This window comes from Lycium ferocissimum, unplaced genomic scaffold, assembly GCF_029784015.1.
Source record: "Lycium ferocissimum isolate CSIRO_LF1 unplaced genomic scaffold, AGI_CSIRO_Lferr_CH_V1 ctg9434, whole genome shotgun sequence".
NCBI lineage: Eukaryota > Viridiplantae > Streptophyta > Magnoliopsida > Solanales > Solanaceae > Lycium > Lycium ferocissimum.
Window position 1 is genome coordinate 1,839 of NW_026727723.1, and position 23,882 is coordinate 25,720.

General features: G+C 38.9%; 1 protein-coding gene and 2 pseudogenes across 1 annotated transcript; 1 reads left to right on the forward strand and 2 right to left on the reverse strand.

Annotated features, from left to right (window-relative positions):
- Positions 1-2,793: 2,793 nt before the first annotated feature.
- Positions 2,794-5,268, forward strand: LOC132046102 (G-type lectin S-receptor-like serine/threonine-protein kinase SD2-5; annotated as a pseudogene).
- Positions 5,269-7,655: 2,387 nt separating this feature from the next.
- Positions 7,656-10,195, reverse strand: LOC132046101 (G-type lectin S-receptor-like serine/threonine-protein kinase SD2-5; annotated as a pseudogene).
- A 10,544-nt stretch (positions 10,196-20,739) lies between these two features.
- LOC132046100 (G-type lectin S-receptor-like serine/threonine-protein kinase SD2-5) lies at positions 20,740-23,399 on the reverse strand. The gene has a single exon (XM_059436643.1). It carries the CDS (start codon positions 23,397-23,399, stop codon positions 20,976-20,978), a length of 2,424 nt encoding a protein of 807 aa, XP_059292626.1. The 3' UTR covers positions 20,740-20,975.
- Positions 23,400-23,882: the final 483 nt, after the last annotated feature.

The window sequence follows — 23,882 nt, forward strand, 5'->3', positions numbered from 1 at the left end:
TAATACGTAACCGTTACAGTTAAGTCTTTCATGTGATAAATTAATCTCTTATTTAAAAAGTCTTTTATATTTTTTTTTGTTGGGGTATTTTGGTTCAAAAGGTCTTTTTTGGGGTCATTTCTGTTCCGGACTCTTGAAAAAGGGACTATTGGCTATTTCATAAGATTATGTGGCGAAATCAATTAAAATTTTGGCCTCATGATCTGACACTTCCCCTCGTAGTTTAAAATCTAAAATTGTTAGACCATTCATTCAAATGATTCTCTCTTTTTTCTTGAAATTAATCAACGGTTTTAATATAAATTAAATGTCATTTGTGAATCCAATATAATTAAAACCTTTAGAGTACCAAGTTGTTGCATACTTTTAATGCTTGTGATCATTCCCAAACTTAACATTTTCTTTTAGGAAAAAAGGGTACTTGCTTTGGCTGGACTTGTTGCCAGGTTTGACTGGAAAGCCAGAAGGCATGGCCACAATTTTCTTTGTTTTGGCAGCTTATGTTTGGTTTTTGGACTGCCTTTTGGAGAGTTGATTCCCATTTCACTCAAACAGATCCTTGGGAATTTGATTTGAAATACAAACACAAGTGGAAAGATTGTTAAATTTCATGCTTCAACTTGACAGATATGGGAATCTTGTCCTCTTTGGAAAAAGTTGTTAGGTTTGTACTGAGAATTCTACGCTTGTTTGGGTTCTACATTCCACAATTCCCATGTTTTTTTCTTGAAAAGATTTTTTTTTTTTTAGCGGAAAAGATTTTCTAGGTAGAAAAGGACTCTCCTATATCTGGGAAGAGACATTTTGGACTTCTATAAATAGAAGATCATTCCATACACAACACAAATACACCGACAATGTAGTCCTTTAGAGGGTTTTATTTAGGGGGTGCTTTTTCTCTCAATAGGATCTTATGCTTTCTTTTATATTAATTTTCTCATATGTAGTGCAATTGGCCAATCCATATTTTTATGCATATTTTAGTATACTTTCTTTGTATCGATTTATGGTCGTTGAGGTTTTTGCTTTGTTAGGTACGCGCGATTGCCTGTTATTTCGATCCCAACAAAAGTAACGACACCATTTGGCCGGATTTTGATTATCCAACAGACTCTTTGGTTCCTGGAGAGAAGCTGATATCCAGCATATCAGCAACAAACTGGAATCAAGATTTGTTCACATTTGAAGTTCAAAATTTTGGCCTTTTTGCATACATTCAGTCAAATCCATGCCAACTCTCTTTCTCAATGCTTGGTGCAGATAAATCTTTTCAAATTCTGGACTAAGCTACTTTTTGAAAATGAGTGTTTCCAGAGGGATATTATCCAAAGCAAACAAACGAGCCCTGAGATACTCACAAGACTGACCATTTAAGAAGCAGTTTGCAGAGGAAGCATGAAGATAAAGCTAGAGATTTAACAGACTATCGTTAAGACCTTAACTGTTTTTGTTAGCTATGGCATGGGGGAAGTTTAGCTGTTTGAGTGCTGGTACTTGGGGCTTCTTCCAAAGTCTAGTTTTATCTGTACATAATTTCTTTGGTAACTAAAACTTTTCATTACCAAAAAACAAATTTAACTGATCTTAGGGATAGAATGGCTGATCTCTACGGATAGAATAGCTGATCTTTAGGGATGTAATTCTGTATCCTTTCTATTTAAAGGCAAGACTCTCAATTTGAGATGCATTTTCAGCGTATGACAACGATAACATACCCCATGATGTAGTGCTTCGAAGTTTTATTTAGGCGGTGCTTTTTCTATCAATAGGATCTTATGCTTTCTTTTATATTAGTTTTCTCATATGTAGTGCAATTGGCCAATCCATATTTTTATGCATATTTTAGTATACTTTTCTTTGTGTCTGATTTATCGTCGTTCAAGGTTTCTTTGTTAGCTTCTGCACGATTGCCTGTTATTTCGATCCTAACAAAAGTAATGACACCATTTGGCTAGTGTTTCCAGAGGGATATTATCCAAAGGAAACAAACGAGCCTTGAGATACTCACAAGACTGATCATTTAAGAAGCAGTTTGCAGATGAAGCATGAAGAGAAAGCTAGAGATTTAACAGACTAACCTTAAGACCATAACTGGTTTTGTTAGCTATAGAGTGGTGGAAGTTTACCTGTTTGAGTGCTGGTACTTGGGGCTTCTTCCAAAGTCTAGCTTTTATCTGTACATAATTTCTTTGGTAACTAAAACTTTTCATTACCAAAAAACAAATTTAACAAAAATGTTTACCCTTTTTTGAAATTTCACAAAAAATAAATATCTGAAAAAAATTAATTTATCTTTTAAAAATTATACTTTAATATACATAGTTATGAATAGTACCTCACTAGGATTAGTAAGGTAAGTACGGCCCTTTGCTTGTACTCTTCTCTTTGAGGTTTGCTTTTATTGATTCATAGGGGGTATAAGTGTTTGATTCTAACAAAAACAGGGGGTGTATAGGAAATTGAGTCATATTACAAGGGCGTTTTAATGTCATTAATTCAGAAAAAAAAAAAAAAAAAAAAAACTCAAGAGGAGGTGAAATATGGATGAGATGGAGAAAGTCAACGCGTTCCTATTCTAGTTCTCCAACGTGTAAAAACTAGCTACTTGATTGTTGCTTTCTTGATCATATTACATTTTGCATAAGAAAACCATCTGACAATTAAGCAAGTACCTAATAGCTTAATGCACTGAGCTTAGACTCTTTCAAACAACCAAAGATACTACATTTAAGTTCAATCTGTTTTCCCCTCATGCTGAACTAAAGGCACTTTGCCTTCTTTCCATTGTTCTTCATGGATTTATTCTGGATATTTCCTTTCTCCTTCATTCTTTGTTGTTCTTTTCATTTGATATCCAACCAACGGCAATTTGATTATCCAACTGCAAATCTTTCTACAACTTGGATCAACAATAATGATGCACCCCATTCAACGGCTTTCAGTGATGGCTCACTTGTAAGGGCCGTACTACTCAGAGGAACTTTTGGTCCAAAATATGCTTGTGGTTTCTAATGTAGTGGCAACTGTGAAAGTCGCCTCTTTTCCATCTTCATTGTGCAAACCGATAATAGATCCGGAATTACTTGGGAAATCGGAATTCGACAAGTTGTTGGTCTGCTAACAGGAACAGTCCGGTTAAGATGGATTCCACTTTGCAGCTTACAGCAGAAGGAGACTTGGTGCTCAGAGATGCTGATGGTACTTTGGTTTGGTCAACAAACACTGCTGGAAAATCTGCTGACTGGATGAGGGAAATCTTGTTCTATTTAATTCCAAGAATGCAATTGTTTGGCAATCTTTTGATCATCCAACTGATTCTTTGGTTCCAGGGCAGAAATTAGTATCGGGGAAGAAATTAACAGCAAGTGTTTCAACAACAAATTGGAGTGTGGGAGGTTTGTTTTCTTTCTATGCTGCCGATGATGGTTTCATTGCTCTTATAGAGTCAAATACCCCCCAAAACAGAATTTACAAGGTCTGTTGGTAGCTCTAATGTGAGTAAAGGCTCCATGTTTGTTATATATCTGAATGGAAGCTTATCTTTATTCTCAAATTCTATCAACTATCGACAAACACTGGTTTCTATTTCTCCAACATCGTCTGCTCAATATATGAAACTGGAGTCTGATGGACACTTGAAAGTGTATGAGTGGCAAAGTCAGTGGAAAGAGGTGGATGATCTCCTGACAGGTTTCTATGGCGAGTGCAATTACCCCATGGTTTGTGGAAGATACGGCATTTGCTCAAGGGGGCAGTGTAGTTGTCCCAAATCAAGCTCTAATTCAACTACCTATTTCAGACAGATCGATGATAGGTAGGGTAATCTGGGTTGCTCTGAGATCACGAGGCTGACTTGTAATGATTTAAATGACCACAAATTTTTGGAACTTAAAGACGTGGACTATTTCCTTTTACTGCAGATATTAGAAACACTGATATGAATACCTGTAAAGATGCATGTTTGACGAACTGTTCCTGTAAAGCTGCTTTTCTTCATAGTAGTTTAAACCCTTCCAAGGTGGGGTGTTACCTACCATCTGAGATCTTCTTATTAATGAATAATAGGAAGGACAGGACAGGGTACAATTCCCATGCATTTATAAAAGTACAGGTTGAAGCTGAATCAGCTGCTGTGAAAGGGGAAAAGCGCGTTAGTGGCACTGTACTGGGCTCTGCGGTAGGAATTTCTATCTTAGGCATCATAAACGGAATTGCAGTTTTCACATTCTAGAAGAAGAGAAAAGCCGATGAAGACAAGGAGAATTATCTAGATCACTTGCCCGGAATGCCCACTAGATTTTCTTACGATGATCTACAGGCTGCAACGGAGAACTTCACCAAGAAGCTTGGTCAAGGAGGATTTGGCTCAGTTTTTGAAGGGTGCTTAGAAGATGGAACAAAGATAGCAGTGAAATGCCTTGATGAAATAGGACAAGTCAAAAAATCATTCCTAGCTGAGGTTAAAACTATTGGCAGCATACATCATGTAAACTTGGTGCAATTAATTGGCTTTTGCGCCGAGAAATCTCATAGGCTTTAATCTACGAGTTTATGAGCAATGGATCACTAGAAAAATGGATCTACCGTAGGAAACAAGAGCAAACTCTTGATTGGAATTGCAGGAGGAAGATTATTCAAGACGTAGCCAAAGGATTAGCTTACCTTCATGAAGATTGCAGGCAAAAGATTCTGTATTTGGATATTAAGCCCCCAAACATACTCCTAGATGAGAAGCACAACGCTAAACTCTCTGACTTTGGGCTTTCAAAGCTAATTGATCCAAATCAGAGCCAAGTTATGACCACAATGAGAGGCACTCCTGGTTATTTGGCTCCTGAATGGCCAAGTGGAGTTATAACAGAAAAGGTAGATGTCTACAGCTTTGGCATCGTGATCTTGGAAATTTTGAGTGGAAGAAGACATTTTGAGGCATCCGAGTCAGAAGACCAAAGAGTAATGTTGAACTTATTCAGGAAAAAGGCAGAGGAAGGGCAATTGGAGGATATTATTGATAAGCACAGTGAAGATATGCAGTTTTACAAAGGAAAGGTAATAAAGACGATGCAGATTGCTGCCTGGTGTTTACGAGGTGACTACACAAAAAGGCCATCCATGTCAATGGTGGTCAAGGCCATGGAGGGTACTTTGGAAGTTGAAGCGAATCTAGACTACAGTTTCCTTAAGCCACAAATGGTGAGTAAACTACCAAATATTGCTCATGCAGATTCAACTCCTTTACTTCCTTCAGTACTATCAAGCCCAAGGTGAGGGTAGTTTTGCCAATTCCTCGTATTGCTACAATTGCAGCTTGTTTGCTGCTGTGTAAATTTCTTCTCCAATGTCCATGAATTATATGATAGTTTTCTTCAAATTATTCGTGCAAAGTCTGTTCAATATATACATGCTCCTTTTTCTCATTAAGAGGGGTGGAGAAGTGATCAAGCTCTCCATCCACTTATCAAAACTTAGTGCAATTTGTACCGGATTCAAAGGGTATTTTGGCACATTACACACATATTTGAATTAAGGCCATAAGATTCAAAAGTCTTCCTTATTTTCTTAAATTCCGTGTCTCGTCAAACTAAGACACTTACATTCGAAGGATGGAGTATTTGAGTTTTATGCCGCTCAAACATAAATATTTGAAAAAGTTCTATAAATGTAAGTGTGTTACATCTATGCGTACAAAAGCAATGTCATATTTTGAAATACTATACCCCCTAGGAAGTGTAATCCAATACGTTGAATTGTCTCAATCTTGTGCCACTATATTTGTGGTTGAAGCTACTCGACCTAGTCCAATTTATTGAGCTTTGATATATTTTTTTGTTATCTTCTTGGTGTCAATAAGGTATTTGCATCATTGAAAGTGTTGTTGAGTGCCTCTTGTTGGCAACAGGGGTTAGATTCGGGAAAATTATGGAGAATGGTCTTGTTCTGAAAGCATCTTTAGACGATAAGTGTACTCAAGAAGCAAAAAGTATAGTAACTGGCTAAATGAGATAAATTCAATTGTCCAAACATCTAAAAGAGAAAGAAAAAAGAATCTTAGCATTGGGACAAATATTTATCTATACCTTCTTGGCATATAGAAGGTTTAAATATCCAATGAATATGGACATGTTTTATGAGTATATATTAATGTTACATTTGGTAAAAGAGTATTATATATGTTCATTGTAATATGCAAGACAGATATAATTATCATTCGGCTTGTACTAATTGACTTCGACATGATAGCTTTACTATTGTTTTAAACAGTTCACTGACAAAATTGTCGAAAAAAGTTAGCAATTTCGATCTGGTAAGTCATAAGAGTTCAAAGACCAACTCATCTTTGAGAATGGTGTGCCCATTGCTTTGTCCATGTTCTTTCGTTTTAATATATTTTACATCGACAATTTTACTAGAATTTGCTTATGAATACAATGGATAAGAGATCACATCAAGGAAAAAAAAAAATAGTAATGAGATGTTATTCATGTGGATGACAAATTGTACAACAAGGGTGACATGACAACTGCAAGCCATCAAAAAATAATTAACTCAAAGTTGGTATGTAAGAAAGTTGCACAAAGATGCTGCAGTCAAGTTTAGTTTTAGGTTTGGTTCTTTCGTGCTTGCATCCACAAAACAAGAATATCTACGCCTATGGTGACAGCACAGTTACAAGAATTGTCAAGGACTTTTAAGTTCCAACATCAGAAGATAATTAGAACTATCTAAGTGATATTTTTATAAAATAAAATAAAAATCGGCTCTCTCACAATTACTTGACAAGGGAAAGGATGATCCCCCGGCATATGAGGTCTAGAAAGATTGAAGAATTCTGGAGTTGAAATGCGTGAATATGCCCTGGAATTCTTCACAAATGGATGATTTTTCATAATTCCTTATTATATCGATACTATTTCAGAAACATAATATAGAAAAGTAGAACCCGTTGTCTACTAGTGAAATGTTGCTTTGGTTGCAGTCTAATTAACTTACTGAGTTGCATGAGCCATTTCATTCTGAACAGCTGAATGGATTGCCTCCTCTGTTTTGAAGAATTAAATCCGCCTGCGCTGCTGATGCGTTTTTTTTTTTTTTAATTTTATTTTAATTTTCCTAGCTCTCATTCATCTATCTGTCAGTCTGTTTTTTTTTTTTTTTTTTTTTTTTTTTTTTTATCGTTGTCTGATTGTCTCATTGCGTTTTTCTTTGGTCCGAGCGCATGTGAAGTCATGTTTGAATCTGTAACGATATGCCAACTAAGATGTTTTTCTGCAGTTTTTGCTGTTGCTAAGAGAATAAGTAGACCCCTTACTCTTAGAAATATAAAATGTGCTGCATATGAAGATGTACTTAAACACAAGATGCAAATTAGAAAAGAAAATTCTATCCAGCTCTGCTTTTCCCCAAAAGTTAGTTGGTTACCTATTAAAGCTACTTTAGTTTTCCTTTAACAATATGCCATATATAGTTTACCTGTTAGCCAAACTTCAATGCTTACAAAGCCTAAGCTGAGGGAATAAATTTTGGGAAACAGTACGTACAAGAGATAGATGAATATGGTGATGAAGCATCGAAAGACAAAGACAGACAGACGCATTCCTCCATTCTTCACAAAAGAAGGAAAAAAAAAAAAAACTCACAACTCTTAATCTTATTGTTCACCTTGGTCCGGATAATATTGAAGGCAATATTGAACTGATAGTGGCTTCCCTCTGTTGGTTGCCTGCCCCAACTTCAGGTAGGCTTGTGAAATCGTAATCTAAGTTGGTTTCAACAGACACCAAGCCTTTCAGTGCCTTAACCACCAATGTCATGGAAGGCCTCTTGGTGTAATCTCCCTGTAGACACCACGCAGCAATGCGCATCATTTCTGTCACTCTTCTTTGTGGAGCTGCGTATCCTCGTTGTTTTTGTCAACAATATCCATTAGTTGCTCTTTTTCTGCTTTTCGTTCAAAAACACTTAGCAAATGGATATCTTCATCAGCCTGGGACAAAACCAAATTCTTCCGCCCACAGAGAACTTCCAAGAGGACAATTCCAAAAGCATACACGTCTACTTTCTCAGTGATTACGGACCTCAACCATTCAGGGGCCAAATATCCCCGCGTTCCTCTCATCCTAGTTACAACTTTGCTTTTGTCTTTCTCAATAAGTTTTGACAACCCAAAATCAGAGATCTTAGCATTGAAATTTTGATCTAGAAGGATGTTTTGCAGTTTGATGTCCAAATGAAGTATCTTCTGGCTGCAATCATCATGAAGATAAGCTAACCCCTTTGGCAATATCTGATATTATCCTTCGCCTTGTATGCCATGTAAGAACATTTTCTTGATTTTTATGAGAAATCCACCTATCCAATGATCCATTTACCATGTGCTCATATATCAGAAGCCTGTGGCTCTTTTCTACACAAAATCCAATGAGTTTTACCAAATTGATGTGGTGAATGCCAGCGACTACCTTTACTTCTGTTAAGAATGATTCCATCACATGACCTAGACCATCCAGATGCTTCACTGCTATTTTGGTGCCATTACTTAGTGTTCCTTCATATACAGAGCCAAATCCTACTTCCCCGAGCTTTCTGCTGAAATCTTCTGTAATTATTTTTAAGTCATTGTAAGAGAATCGACTTAGCGTTCCAGGTAACGTTTGTTCTAGATCTAGTAAATACCCAGCCTTGCTCGACTTGTATGTCCTATTTTTGAAAATAACAAAGCAAATAGTGATACTTGAAATTATCACAAATAAAGCTGCAAGAGTAGATCATAGTATCACTATGTGAGGTCTTGACTTTTTTCCTCCAGAAATGGTTGGAGACTGATTCTGTGCTTTTGAGGAATTCTGCACCTTAAGAAATACTGTTGTGTCTCTTACTTCCTCGTTGTCTATGAGTGAGAAGACTTCATTCAGGAATAAAAAGTATTTTATTGCCCTCACAGCCCATACAAAAGCTTGGCAAGAACAGTTAATTAGGCCCTTTTGCAATCTTCCAACTTTTTCCCCTTAAACCATAATATGCTCGAACTTAGTTCAGGATTGAGATCAAAAGAATCAAAATATGTGGTATTCTTGAGCTCTATGAAACTATGACACTGCGAAGAGTTGCAGTAAATGGATGTCAGCTGTGAACATCCAAGATATGGTTTCCTCTCAGAAAATAGCCTGAAGAAATTTCCTTCTTGCGGACAACTGCATTGCTCGTTAGTTGAACAAATGCTATATCTTCCACACACCATTGGATACCCACAGTTCCCCCCAGACGGCGTCAAAATGTCAGATATCTCTTTCCATTTAAATACGTCCCATTGGTATAGCGGTAAATGTCCATCAGGCTCAAGCTTCATGAGTTGAGCCGCTGATGAAGGAGAGTACTGCGGTGCAGTAAGGGTTTGACCATCAAAACTGTAATAAGTACTATTAATCGTACTATTTGAAGCGTAGTAAAATTGAGGTGGGTCAGAATCTATGTAACTTGCCAGGCTTCCATTGAGAATAGTCAAAGAAAACAAACATTGACTCCAATTGGACGAAGAAACACTGGCTATGAGCTTTTGCCCGGAAACCAACTTCTGCCCTGGAAGCAAAGAATCCGTACGATGATCAAAAGATTGCCAAATTGTGCGATTAATCTCATCAAAGAGCACAAGATTCCCCATTTCTGTCAATTTTAATCCAGAAACAGATTTGCCAGTTGTATTAGTGGACCAAACAACAGTGCCGTCAAAATCTACCAAGACCAAGTTGCCATCTTGGCCTAGTTACAACGTTGCATTGGTTTTCACTGGATGGTTCCTGTTAGCTGACCAAACTAACTGGGGAAGACCTGCGAACTGGTCCGAATCATAGGCTGATATTTGGAATAAGACAACACTAAGAAAGCATTCTGTGACAGCAAAATCACAATGGAAGGCAAAGAGAATATTTGGGCTTAGAAGGATAGCTGTCCACTGAGAAAATTCAATATAAGCTGATACTAAATCATATGGCCTATTAATCCAGGAGGTGGAAAGTCCGGCAGAAGAATTCAAACGACTGGCATTTAGGTACCGCGTAATCTGGGATGAAGCAAATCTGGATGACAAAAGGTGGAGATAAATGATGAGCAGGATAAGGAAGTACAATCTCTTCTCTGCAATCATTACTTTCTAAACTAGAGCGCAAGCTAAGAAAATGTTTGGAATCTGTATAGCAGTTTGCTAGTTACTCACTCTATATGATACAAATGCTTGTTGTTATGCCTTTTCTCTTGGAAAATGCGTCTCTTGGTCAATACAAGAGAGTATTCTTTTTTTATTCCATGTGGTATTTTAATGTTTTCCAAACGTTTAACACTCATTTTATTTGACCATAAATTGAAAGAAATCATGCACAGAGATTCCTTTTACACGTGAAGCATGAATATGATATAATTATTTGTTTCCCCTTATCAATTTGCAGTGAAAGCAAGTGGAAAGACACACTGGTGTCATCCTTTTTCCTACTAGTAGTATTATATTTTAAAGGAGATCTGGAGACGTTCCCTTTCTTTCTTCTCGGAAGACTCCTTAACTTTGTTTTATTCATACAAGTTCGAGGTGGCTTCTTGATTTACAGAGAAAAGAAATATCTATAGAAGATTGTAACACATTAATTCTACAATCTGGTTGTGCAGGTATCACTAATAAGGGGTCGTTTGGTTGCTGGTTAGTAATGCTGATATTTGTTATTCATATATTAGTTATTTAGATCTCCCATAATTTATCATGTATTAGTGATAGAACCTATGAGTCCACCCTTTTAGTGTTCACCACCTGAAGGTTCACCAAAACAGCTTAAGGGACCTGGTCCCTAAGCTGTTTTCACAGATAATAATGGAAAGTAAATAAAGCAAGATATTTACGTGAAAAACTCCTTGCTCAAGGGATTAAAAACCACGACCTACCCTAGTAGGATTTCCAACTTCACTAAACTGAGCAATGTTCAAGTTACAACCTATTGCAACCTAGGAATTAAACTCTTAATTCCTCTCCCTTACAAATGTTCTATTTGTAAGCAGTTCGCGACTACCTCTAGCCAAGCAAACTAATACACCTTGCCTTCACTCAGACAAATGTATCACTCAAAAGGTTAAGTGGGTGAACAGTCCAAAAACACCTTCTGAGGATTTAAACTAATACACCTAGACTAACTCTAGCCTAGTGTACCTCTCAAAACTTGTAAAGATAACCTTCTTACAAGCAATCCCCTTGGAATTCAAGCACCTACAAACAGCTTCTTAAAAGAGAAGAGTAGGTTTACAATTTATAGAACAAAGAAACAAAGACTCAACTACCTAAGGACTTAAAGCATCTTCAGTTCAGGGATCTAGTCCTTTGGCTTGTTGAGGCTTGTTTTTGAGATCACCTTGATAGATGTGGCGGTTGCACTTGAGAAAAATATATCTTTTTGATTTGCAAGTGTTAGGTCAAACTATTCCCAACATGTTTTATATATATGAGACCAAAGTAGAGAGCATGTGAGAAACACGTGACCATGGATGATGACTTTCCAAGGACTAGTAGCTCTAGCACACATACAAATTTTGTGATCTTTGCGATTTTGCAGAATATATGCAACGCCTTTACCAATCGTCATGTTTCGTATAGTGCTCGGGGGACCTTATCAAGGTGTAACACCCCGCATCTTGGAACCGAGTTTAAGCTCATATCATTAGAGTTCTAGTGGAAACACCGAAGGTTTGAACGTTTTGCGAAAATGGTTGATAGGCCTATTTCGGGCGGCGATAACTCCTTAATCGGTTTGGAATTTGGGAAATTACCCCTAATGAATTCGTAGTATGTGGAAATACCTTTCTAACGATATAAAGACCAAGCCAATCAGAGATCGGAGCAAGGAGATATGATCGTCTCAATATGGCTAATAGTAAGGCACTTGAAATCCTATCGAATCGGCTAAGTTTTTGATACGTCTGCCTTCCAGCCAACTTTCGTGAAAATCTGTTATGAATTTGGGAAAACTTCCTTGATGAAAATTGTAGATCTTTGAAATAGCTTTCCAATGGTATCTTACGGGGTCAAACGGACATCTGTGCAAAAAGTTATGCCCATTTTACTGAAGCATGTTCGCTGGAAATTCTGCCTGGCGTAACGGTGACGTTACGGACCGTAACTCGTGTTACGGGCCGTAACAGTGGACCGTAACGTCCCAAAAATTTCCAGAAGCTCACTGGAAATTTTCACCAAGGTACGGTACAAAGTTACGGTCCGTACCTTGTGTTACGGGACCGTAACAGTGACCGTATCTTGGTCCGTATATACGTTTCGGGTCACTCGACTTCGGGAGGCCATAACCCTATCATAAATTGGGAATTTGGGAAAACTCAAAGAACGAAAGTTGTAGATAATTGAAATATCTTTCCAACCATAGGTCGTGGGATCATAGGTGACATCGGGATAGGGAGATATGGACGTTTTAAGACAGAAAAGGTCCCAACCCGATTTCAAGTTGGGTCAAACCCATTTCCCCTTGGTATTTAAGGGAAATGTTAACCCTAGCAGCCCCATTTCCTCCATATTTTCAGATTTTAGAGAGAGAAGAGGAGAGAGAGGAGAATTAGAGAGAGAAAGTAGAGAATCAACCAAGTTGAAGGCCCCGAATCCCAAGGCTCGTGAAGGATAAAGTGTAGTACAAGTTCTTGCCGTCGTTCTAAGCTACAAATCAAACTTGGGGTGTTGATTTCGTGGTGGATGCTCATAAAAGGTAATATTCCTACTCTCAAATCATTTATAGTTGAGAATTGATGAATTCTTGGGAGAATAACAAATGGGTTTGATAAAGGAAATTATATGAATTATGCTAGAGTTTTGGATTTGTTGATTTGGGATTGTTGTATTCATGTGGGTGATGAAGAATGATGTTGATTACACCTAATTGAGATTGTAGAATCACCTAGAAGTAATAGAATGGGAATTGGGTGAAGAAATCACCATTAATGGAGATTATGGAGCTTCATGCCCACTAAGTGTTTGATAAAATGCTTAGATGACCAAAGCATGAATATTATTGCTAATATAGAATCCCTTTGACTTGTATTGATATAGATCAAAGTTGAAAAGGTTGACGAACATTGTATTACGCTCAAAGGCTGGAATTAAGGTATGTGAGGCTAACTATCTACGTTAGGGAATGTTCATGATTCTCCCTACGCCTCATTCTTCATACTTGTAAGTGATTTGACTCGGAGAATACAATTTAGCCCTGGTTTTATGATATGTTGTAGAATCTGTTATCTTCTAAGGTTGCGATTCTGAGAATTCGTTCATGGTTATCAATTTGAATATCATGAACTCAACACGTAATCTTTATAGACTTATGTATTGTTACCACATGAGTCTCAGTCTAGAAATTCAGTATGCTCGAAACGATCGGTGTTTTCAATTTAGTCCGTATGTCTATTTCGATTCGAGATTGATCATGGTTGTTATGGTCTCGATCTTATAAATTAATCATAATTATACATATGTGATTTTGCCGAGGGCACGATACGATCTTGTGTATACGTATACATGGCCGAGGCCATTGGTGACGCACTACTAGGCCGAGGCCATAGCGTGCATTTATTATTGGCCGAGGCCCCACATATACAAACACGGATAATACGGATGATTCGGATATAGCGGGGAGTATTCATATCTCTACTTCCTTGCTATTACGGTGCGATTCGCGGTTATCGTTTCGGTTTCGGTTTCAATGTATTACTTTATTGCTTCGGTTGCTTTACATACCAAAGTACAATTCAAATGTCTTTGATGTCCCTTTTTATTGCTTGGGGGCCTGCATCTCGCGATGCAGGCAACGATATACAGGTTGACGACTCAGCTATTTAGGAGTGCACGTATCAGCTATTGGTGAGCCCCAAATTCCTTCGGGGCGTTGTTAGTTATCCAGTCAGTTCAGTTTATAGACAGCTCTATTATTCAGCACTCTTAGAGGCTTCATAGACACAGTTCGAACAATCGAGATATTTATTATGTTAGCCTTGTTGGCGATCGTTCGATTGTTTGGTTTAGCCATGTTGGCTACTTTCGGATATGTTCGATTGTCTAAGTATTTCCGCATTATGATATTTCGGTGAGGCTTTTAGTTAATCGACATGTGTTAGTTTTATTTTATAAATTAGTTATGTTTTGATATCACATGTTGATTCGGCCGACGATTGGTTCGCTCGGTCACGTACGGTCGAGCACGGTGCCGTGTTACGTCCGAGCCTGAGTTCGGGGCGTGACAAAGCTTGGTATCAGAGCATTAGGTTCAAGTGTCTTAGGGAGTCTATGAAGCCGTGTCCAGTGGGGTCTCTTTTATATGTGTGAGGGCCCCACACATATAAACAGTTGACCACCAAGACATTCAGGATTGTCTCACTTCTTTCATACTTTAAATCGTGCAGTTAGAGCATTACTCTTAGGATTTCCTTCTAATTCATGCGAGTACGTATTTTCGAAGAAAATGCCTTATAAGAGAAAGTACAACAAGAGGAACACGACCACCGATCAAAGAGAGCTGCCGGCCGAAAAACGACTCACGAAGAGCGTTCCGACTCAAACGGCGGTCCTACGACTCCTACGGCTACACCTCCTAACACTTCGGACATGGATATGAGAGGAGCGTCGTCCGGCTTCTTACTCGGATCGTTGCCAACCAGGCACAGCGACAAGAATCAGCCCCCAGCTCAGGTGTTAGTAGTGGGTCAAATAGTTCTAGGACTCAGGAGTTTTTGCGGATGAAGCCGCCAGTGTTCACAGGGTCAAAGAAGGAGGAAGACGCCCACAATTTCATTGATGGACTCCAGAAAATATTTCGTGTGATGCATGCTACGGATACAGAGGCAGCAGAACTCGGAGCTTTCCAGCTGCAAGATGTGGCCCATATTTGGTATGAGACATGGGAACAGTCCCGAGGGGAGGATGCACCTTCGCTACTTGGGACGAATTTGCAGACGCTTTTATTGAACATTTCATGCCAATTGAGGTTAGAGAAGCCAAGGCTACAGAGTTTGAGAATCTAAGGCAGAAGGACATGACTGTTCAGGATTATTACCTCAAGTTCGTGTCATTGTCCAGACATGCTCCTCACATGGTTCCTGATATGAGAGCCGTGGTTAGAAGATTTGTACTTGGGCTTAAACCCGAGTTGCACGGGGATGCCAATATAGTCGCTCGAATGACAAGATAACTATTTCCAAGATGCGGCATTCGTCCAAGGTAACGAGACTAGGCTGAAGGAAGAAGAAACCCTGCAGAAGCAGGAAGATAGGGAATTTAGTAAGAAGGCTAAGTCTACAGGAAATTTCAGTCAGGGAGGAGGAAACCACCCATCCTTCAAGAATGGGTTATCAGAACCTGCTCAGTCTACAGTTAGTGTTCCATTTCAGATGTCTAAGTTTAGCCGGAAGAGTCAAAATTTTGAAGCAGCTACATATCCTTCTTGCAGCAAGTGTGGAAGAAAACACCCAGGGGTATGCCGTTCGGGCACGGATGGTTGTTTCGGGTGCGGTCAGCAGGGCCACTATCGAAGGATTGCCCATCCGCAAGACGGAAATGCGGGGGTAATGTAGCTCACTCCACGAATTCGGCGGTCCCTCGAAATAATCGGCCCGGCGGGGGGAATAATGCGGCTAGGTTCGGAAACACAAGCGGTGGGCAAACCGTTTGTATGCATTGACGGCCGTCGGGATACGAGAAGCTCGTACGATATCTGTCACAGGTACACTCACAGTTTTCCTTTGTTGAAGTATATGCCCTTATTGACCCAGGATCCACCTTACCTTATGAAACCCCTCATGTTGCTAAGAAGTTTGGTATTGAACTTGAAAAGTTGCACGAACCTTTCGAAGTACCCACACCGGTTGGGGAATCAGTTATAGTTAGGCGTATCTATAGGGGTTGTCCTAAGATTTACAATGTCAGCCGAGTCAAGCCATTAGGATAGAGTATGCCAGTTATGCATACAGTAGCAATCGGTTCATATAAATAAATTTAGTTTTTTTTTTTTTTTTTCCATGAGAAATTGCTCAGATGAGAGTCGTCAATTTTGTACAGTATGAGGGAATTACAGAAGATAAGGAACGTTAATTAGATCCCATCAAAAGAGAAGAATTTATAAGTATAAGATGCTAGCCTTGGTCTAAGGGGGATGCATAAATCGCCGCAAGTCCGGTGAGGTAATTGAAGACCGGAGGGTTATTATGAGATATGAATAGTCGTAGTTCGGTCTCCATGTTTCATGTCGTGTTTCCTTCACGTTCATGTAGTCAAGCTATGTCCGCCATATTGTTAACCATGACCCATCATTCGAGGACGAATGATCCCAAAGGGGAGATATTGTAACACCCCGCATCTTGGAACCGAGTTTAAGCTCATATCATTAGAGTTCTAGTGGAAACACCGAAGGTTTGAACGTTTTGCGAAAATGGTTGATAGGCCTATTTCGGGCAGCGATAACTCCTTAATCGGTTTGGAATTTGGGAAATTACCCCTAATGAATTCGTAGTATGTGGAAATACCTTTCTAACGATATAAAGACCAAGCCAATCGAGAGATCGGAGCAAGGAGATATGATCGTCTCAATATGGCTAATAGTAAGGCACTTGAAATCCTATCGAATCGGCTAAGTTTTTGATACGTCTGCCTTCCAGCCAACTTTCGTGAAAATCTGTTATGAATTTGGGAAAACTTCCTTGATGAAAATTGTAGATCTTTGAAATAGCTTTCCAATGGTATCTTACGGGGGTCAAACGGACATCTGTGCAAAAAGTTATGCCCATTTTACTGAAGCATGTTCGCTGGAAATTCTGCCTGGCGTAACGGTGACGTTACGGACCGTAACTCGTGTTACGGGCCGTAACAGTGGACCGTAACGTCCCAAAAATTTCAGAAGCTCACTGGAAATTTTCACCAAGGTACGGTACAAAGTTACGGTCCGTACCTTGTGTTACGGGACCGTAACGGTGACCGTATCTTGGTCCGTATATACGTTTCGGGTCACACGACTTCGGGAGGCCATAACCCTATCATAAATTGGGAATTTGGGAAAACTCAAAGAACGAAAGTTGTAGATAATTGAAATATCTTTCCAACCATAGGTCGTGGGATCATAGGTGACATCGGGATAGGGAGATATGGACGTTTTAAGACAGAAAGGTCCCAACCCGATTTCAAGTTGGGTCAAACCCATTTCCCCTTGGTATTTAAGGGAAATGTTAACCCTAGCAGCCCCATTTCCTCCATATTTTCAGATTTTAGAGAGAGAAAGGGAGAGAGAGGAGAATTAGAGAGAGAAAGTAGAGAATCAACCAAGTTGAAGGCCCGAATCCCAAGGCTCGTGAAGGATAAAGTGTAGTACAAGTTCTTGCCGTCGTTCTAAGCTACAAATCAAACTTGGGGTGTTGATTTCGTGGTGGATGCTCATAAAAGGTAATATTCCTACTCTCAAATCATTTATAGTTGAGAATTGATGAATTCTTGGGAGAATAACAAATGGGTTTGATAAAGGAAATTATATGAATTATGCTAGAGTTTTGGATTTGTTGATTTGGGATTGTTGTATTCATGTGGGTGATGAAGAATGATGTTGATTACACCTAATTGAGATTGTAGAATCACCTAGAAGTAATAGAATGGGAATTGGGTGAAGAAATCACCATTAATGGAGATTATGGAGCTTCATGCCCACTAAGTGTTTGATAAAATGCTTAGATGACCAAAGCATGTGAATATTATTGCTAATATAGAATCCCTTTGACTTGTATTGATATAGATCAAAGTTGAAAAGGTTGACGAACATTGTATTACGCTCAAAGGCTGGAATTAAGGTATGTGAGGCTAACTATCTACGTTAGGGAATGTTCATGATTCTCCCTACGCCTCATTCTTCATACTTGTTAGTAATTTGACTCGGAATACATATTTAGCCCGGTTTTATGATATGTTGTATGAATTTTGTTATCTTCTTGGTTGCGATTCTAATTCGTTTATGGTTATCAATTTGAATATCATGAACTCAACACGTAATCTTTACAGACTTATGTATTGTTACCACATGAGTCTCAGTCTAGAAATTCAGTATGCTCAGAAACAGTCAGTGTTTTCAATTTAGTCCAGCATGTCTATTTCAGTTCAGCATTGATCATGGTTGTTATGGTCTCAGTCCTTATAAATTAATCATAATTATACATATGTGATTTTGCCCGAGGGCACGATCGATCTTGTGTATACGTATACATGGCCGAGGCCATTGGACTTTCGACGCACTACTAGGCCGAGGCCATAGCGTGCATTTATTATTGGGCCGAGGCCCCACATATACAAACACGGATAATACGGATGATTCGGATATAGAGCGGGGAGTATTCATATCTCTATATCCTTGCTATTACGGTGCGATTACGAGTTATCAGTTTCGGTTTCGCTTTCAATGTATTACTTTATTGCTTCGGTTGCTTTACATACCGGTACAATTCAAATGTCGATGTCCCTTTATTGCTTGGGGGCCTGCATCTCGCGATGCGGCAACGATATACAGGTTGACGACTCAGCTATTTAGGAGTGCACGTATCAGCTATTGGTGAGCCCCAAATTCCTTCGGGGCGTTGTTAGTTATCCGGTTTATTTCGGTTTATAGACGACTCCCTATTATTCGGCACTCTTAGAGGCTTCATAGACACGGTTCGGACGATCGGATATTTATTATGTTAGCCTTGTTGGCGGTAAACAAGTATTGTTCGATTGTTTGGTTTAGCCATGTTGGCTACTTTCGGATATGTTCGATTGTCTAAGTATTTCCGCATTATGATATTTCGGTGAGGCTTTTAGTTAATCGGCATGTGTTAGTTTTATTTTATAAATTAGTTATGTTTTGATATCACATGTTGATTCGATTCATTCGGTTGGTTCGCTCGGTCACATACGTCGGGCCGGGTGCCGTGTTACGTCCTGTGCCTGTGTATCGGGCGTGACACAAGGACTCGGTCCTTGGTATGTTTGTCAATCATCAAAACTACAACATCTCATACTCATCAATTTCCCCCTTTTTGATGAGGACAAACTTGTATTGATGTTCCCCCTAAGAGCATGGCCATTAACAACAAGTGCGCCCCAATTTGATTGCCATTTCATTTTATACTTGCATATGATTTTTCAAATATTCATTTGGGACTTCCCCACGATTTTTTGTCTCGTGGTCAATTAACATCACCCACCAATTCCTATTTTCCCCCTTTTGACATCATTATAAAGAGATAAAAGATTGACACAAGCCAGAAGAGGTTCAGAGCCATTATCTCAGACCACTTGGGAAACTCATAAGGAATAGTAGCAGAACAACTAGAGCAAAAGAAGGAGAAAACATGTGCACAAAACAGAGCAATTGTCATTGAAAAGTAGCAATCAGTTGAAGCATAAATATACAAAATAAAGTTGCCATAGTGCCATAGTCATTAAGCCAAAAAGAGATTTTACAGAATTTGGACCAGGGGCAGGCAAGGACACAAAAAAGGATAAAAGGAGATGGGTCATGCATTTGCAGGTTTAATAGGGTTGAAAGCTTTGAGCATCATATCCAGCATGGCGTTTGCATGCTACTCGGTGATTTTCTAAGATACTAAATCTCGAAGTTGTCCAACTTTCATGTCCGAAGGACACAAGAAATGATTTTCATTTTCATCTCTTAACTTGGCAACCTCTTCCGTCGGTGTCTCTCTAGGACCAGGTCCTCCAATTTTTAACTTAGCGTTTTCTGCTTTTAACAGGGCATTTTCAACCTAAGTTAAGCTTCGAAAAATCCTAAGTTAGTACTGCACAAACATAGGTACCTGTCTAATCCTAATTAAACTCCGAATTTGTTTGGTTAAGGTAAAATAAGGAGCACATAGAAAAACGTAATTGCCAAAAAGGATAGTCAAGAATAATATTACTAGCAGAATCAGATGGAACAAAATAAAACAAAAGGGAAAAAAACACACTAACAAACGCTTGCATATACAGAAAGGAGGACTAGTGATGTACAAGAGCATATTGATACTTCCCAGTTAGGAGGCCAAGTGGATGATCAATATTTTTTGGGCAATTTGCATGATTGCCCTTACTCGGGCGTGGTCTTTATTTTTTGCACTTCGCCTGAGGTTTGGATTAGAACTCAATCTCTGCCTTGTCAATGCAGTAGAAAAAAAAAATCACAAGGTAGAATTTCGTAGTAAAATTAGACCTATTTGGGCAAAATTCTAGCAAGGCAAACTTGTGCCTTAAGGCAGAATTTTCGCTAAACCTTGCAATTTTTTTTATATTTTTTTTTTACCGAGCCTGCTGTTCGAACCTAACAAAAACTTCTTCAATTTGTTATTTTCTTCCAAACTTTTGTGATTCTACTTTTTTTTAAAGAGATGGCAAAAATTAAAGACCAATGGCTTTGAAGGGTCCGGCAAAAAAAAAAAAAAAAAAAAAAGACAATTTTCCCCTCACGAAAAAAGAGGCAAACTTTGGCCCAACTCTAGTTTCTGCAGGCATACGGTTGACCCTAATTGCTAAAGAATGTATTACGGATTTTTTCGATCATAAAGAAAAAGGCAAACTTTGCATTAGCTCTTTGATCATGGCATGATCATTTGTTCCATACAGATTGCTTAAACTCTAAACTTGCTTAAAGCTTACTAGACACTACCGGTTGAAGTCCCTAATAAATATCAGCACTTAAAACACAAGTTCAGTAGCTGCAACACCACAATATTATATTTCCTTTCACATATGAATTGAGGAGCTACTGGGCTACATGATAGTACTTGAAGCTCAAAAAACTAGTGCTGAAGTTACTGAATATTACATTTCATGAATTATGATCTCAAAAACAGTAAAAGATTATGCTAAAATTGGAAATATTTCAATAGTTGACATGTGCCCAACCATAATTGGTTCTTTCGAAGACTTAACATCTTAAGCTTATTGTTTACCTTGGTCCAGATAATACTGAAGGCAATACTGAACTGATAGTGGCTTCCTTCTGTTGGTTGCCTGCTCCAACCTCAGGTAGGCTTGTGAAATCGTAATCTATGTTGGTTTCAACAGAAACCAAGCCTTCCAGTACCTTAACCACCAATGTCATGGACGGCCTCTTGGTGAAATCATCCTGTACACACCAGGCAGCAAGGATCATCAATTCTGTCGCTGCCTGTTTGTTGATCTGCATATCCTCATTGTTTTGGTCAACCATATCCATGAGCTGTTCTTCTTCTGCTTTTCTCCTAAAAACACTTAGCAAATGGACATCCTCATCAGCTTGGGACCGATCAACATTCTTTCTCCCACACAAGAGTTCCAAGAGCACAATTCCAAAGGCATACACATCAACTTTCTCAGTGATTTCCGACCTCAACCATTCAGGGGCTAAATACCCTGGTGTTCCTCTCATCCTAGTTACAACTTTGCTTGTGTCTTTCTCAATCAGTTTCGACAACCCAAAATCAGATATCCTAGCATTGAAATTTTGATCTAGAAGGATGTTTTGTGGTTTGATGTCCAAATGAATTATCTTTTGGCTGCATTCGTCGTGAAGATAAGCTAACCCTTTGGCAATATCCGCTATTATCCTTTTCCTTGTATGCCATGTAAGCTCATTTTCTTGCTTTTCACGAAATATCCACCTATCCAATGATCCATTTACCATGTACTCATAGATCAGAACCCGGTGGTCTTTTTCAGCGCAAAAGCCAATGAATTTTACCAGATTGACATGGGGAATGCTTAAGAATGAATCCTTAACTTGATCTAGACGATCCAGACGCTTCACAGCTATTTTGATGCCATTACTCAGTGTTCCTTCATATACAGAGCCAAATCCTCCTTCCCCGAGCTTTCTGCTGAAATCTTGTGTAATTATTTTCAACTCATGGTAAGAGAATCGAGTTAGGATTCCTGGTAAGATATGTGCTAGATCCAGAAGATCCCCAACCTTGTTGGACAGTGTCCTCTTTTTGAAAAGAACAAACCATGTACTAATACTTAAAATTATTCCCACTAAAGCTGCAAGAGTAGATGCTACTATCACTTTCAGAGGTTTTGATTGCTTTCCTTGAGAAATGATTGGTGACTGATACTGTGATTTTGTGGTATTCTGCACCTTAAGAAAAACTGTCGTCTTATCGCTTCCTTTCCTGTTGTCCATAAGAGAGAAGACTTCATTCAGTAATAAGCAGTTTTTTCTTAGAGTTCCAGACCAAACAACAGCTTTACAGGAACAGTTACTCAGACAGGCCGTTTTGCAATCTTCCAACTTTGTCCCCTCGAACCACATGCTCGAGCTTGGTTTATAGTTAGTCTCAAATGCAAAATATGTGGTCTCCTTGAGCTCTATAAGACTATGATACTGCGAAGAGTTGCAAGAAATGGATTTTAGCTGTGAACATCCGAGATCTGGGTTCCTATTTATTGGCCTGAAGAAGTTTCCTTCTACTGGACAATTACATTGCCCATCATTTGTACAAATGCTATATCTTCCACACACCAGCGGGTACCCACAGTTCCCTAGATCTGGATACAAAACCTCATCTAACTGTTTCCAAACAAATGCATCCATCTGGAGTACCATTAAATGTCCATCAGACCCAAGCTTTATGAAATAGCTTTCTGATGTAGAAGGAGCAGCAAAGGTTCGACCGTCAAAAGAGTAAAAAGAACCACCTTCTTTATTTGAAGCAATAAAATACTGAGGTGGGTCGGTATCTACATAAGTCACCAGGCTTCCATTAAGAACAGTAAAAGAAAAGGACAGATTGGTTGAAGAATTGGTTGCTGTAAGCTTCCGCCCAAAAACCAAATTCTGCCCTGGAAGCAAACTATCTGTTGGATGATCAAAAGACTGCCAAATAGTGCGCTTTCTCTTATCAAAGAGCACAAGATTTCCCATTTCTGTCAAGTTTAAGCCTGAAACAGATTTGCCAGTTGTATCAGTGGACCAAACAAGAGTGCCATCAGAGTCTGCCAAGACCAAGTTGCCATCTTGGCCTAGTTGCAAGGTTGCATTGGCTTTAACAGGATGGTCCCTGTTAGCAGACCAAACTAACTGGGGGGAACCTCCCACAACGACCCGCCTCTGGGATCTGTGGTCGAACAGAAGGATACCAAGATAGCAATTTGTGGAAGTGACATAGCAGCAGAAGCCACAGACGAATAGTCGGTCGTCATTTTGTGTCTGAAGAATGCGCGTCAAAGCCACAGACGAATAGTCGGGAGGGGGCCTGTTTATCCAGAAGGAGGAAAGCCGGGCAGTAGAATTGAAAAGAGTTGTGTAGTCTGATAAAGCAAACTGAAACGACCAGAAGAGGAGATAAATGAAGAGAAGGATAGGAAAATGGTGTCTCTGTTCTGCAACCATTGCTTTCTAAACGAAGCCAATAAAATATAAGAGATCTTGCTGTTCTGCCTTTTTGGGGGATATGACCTTCTTGTTGTGTACAGTTGAAAAAAGAAAAAAGAACATACAGAATTCCAAAGTGATATCTGTAATTATAATTTGCTCCAAAAATTAGTTTCCATTAGCTTGGGTCTCTTATTCAAACTTTTCTCAGTAGAAATGCATCACAGTTAATTCTTCCAATTCTGTTGACTTCCAACACTATTTTCAGTAGCCAACTTTGACTAAAACAATTATTTTCTCATTTTATTAACTAAAACTTGAAAGCAGCATGAATATGATTATTAATTTCAATTATCAAGAGGGTTGAAAAACCATTCAAGTTACAAATCCTCATAATTCCATTAGTTTCGATTTCTCAATTTTCACCAAGGTGTTTTAAAAGGCGGGACATTTTACTTAGTATTAGCTAGACCTAAGCCATCTTAAGACCGGACGTAAGCC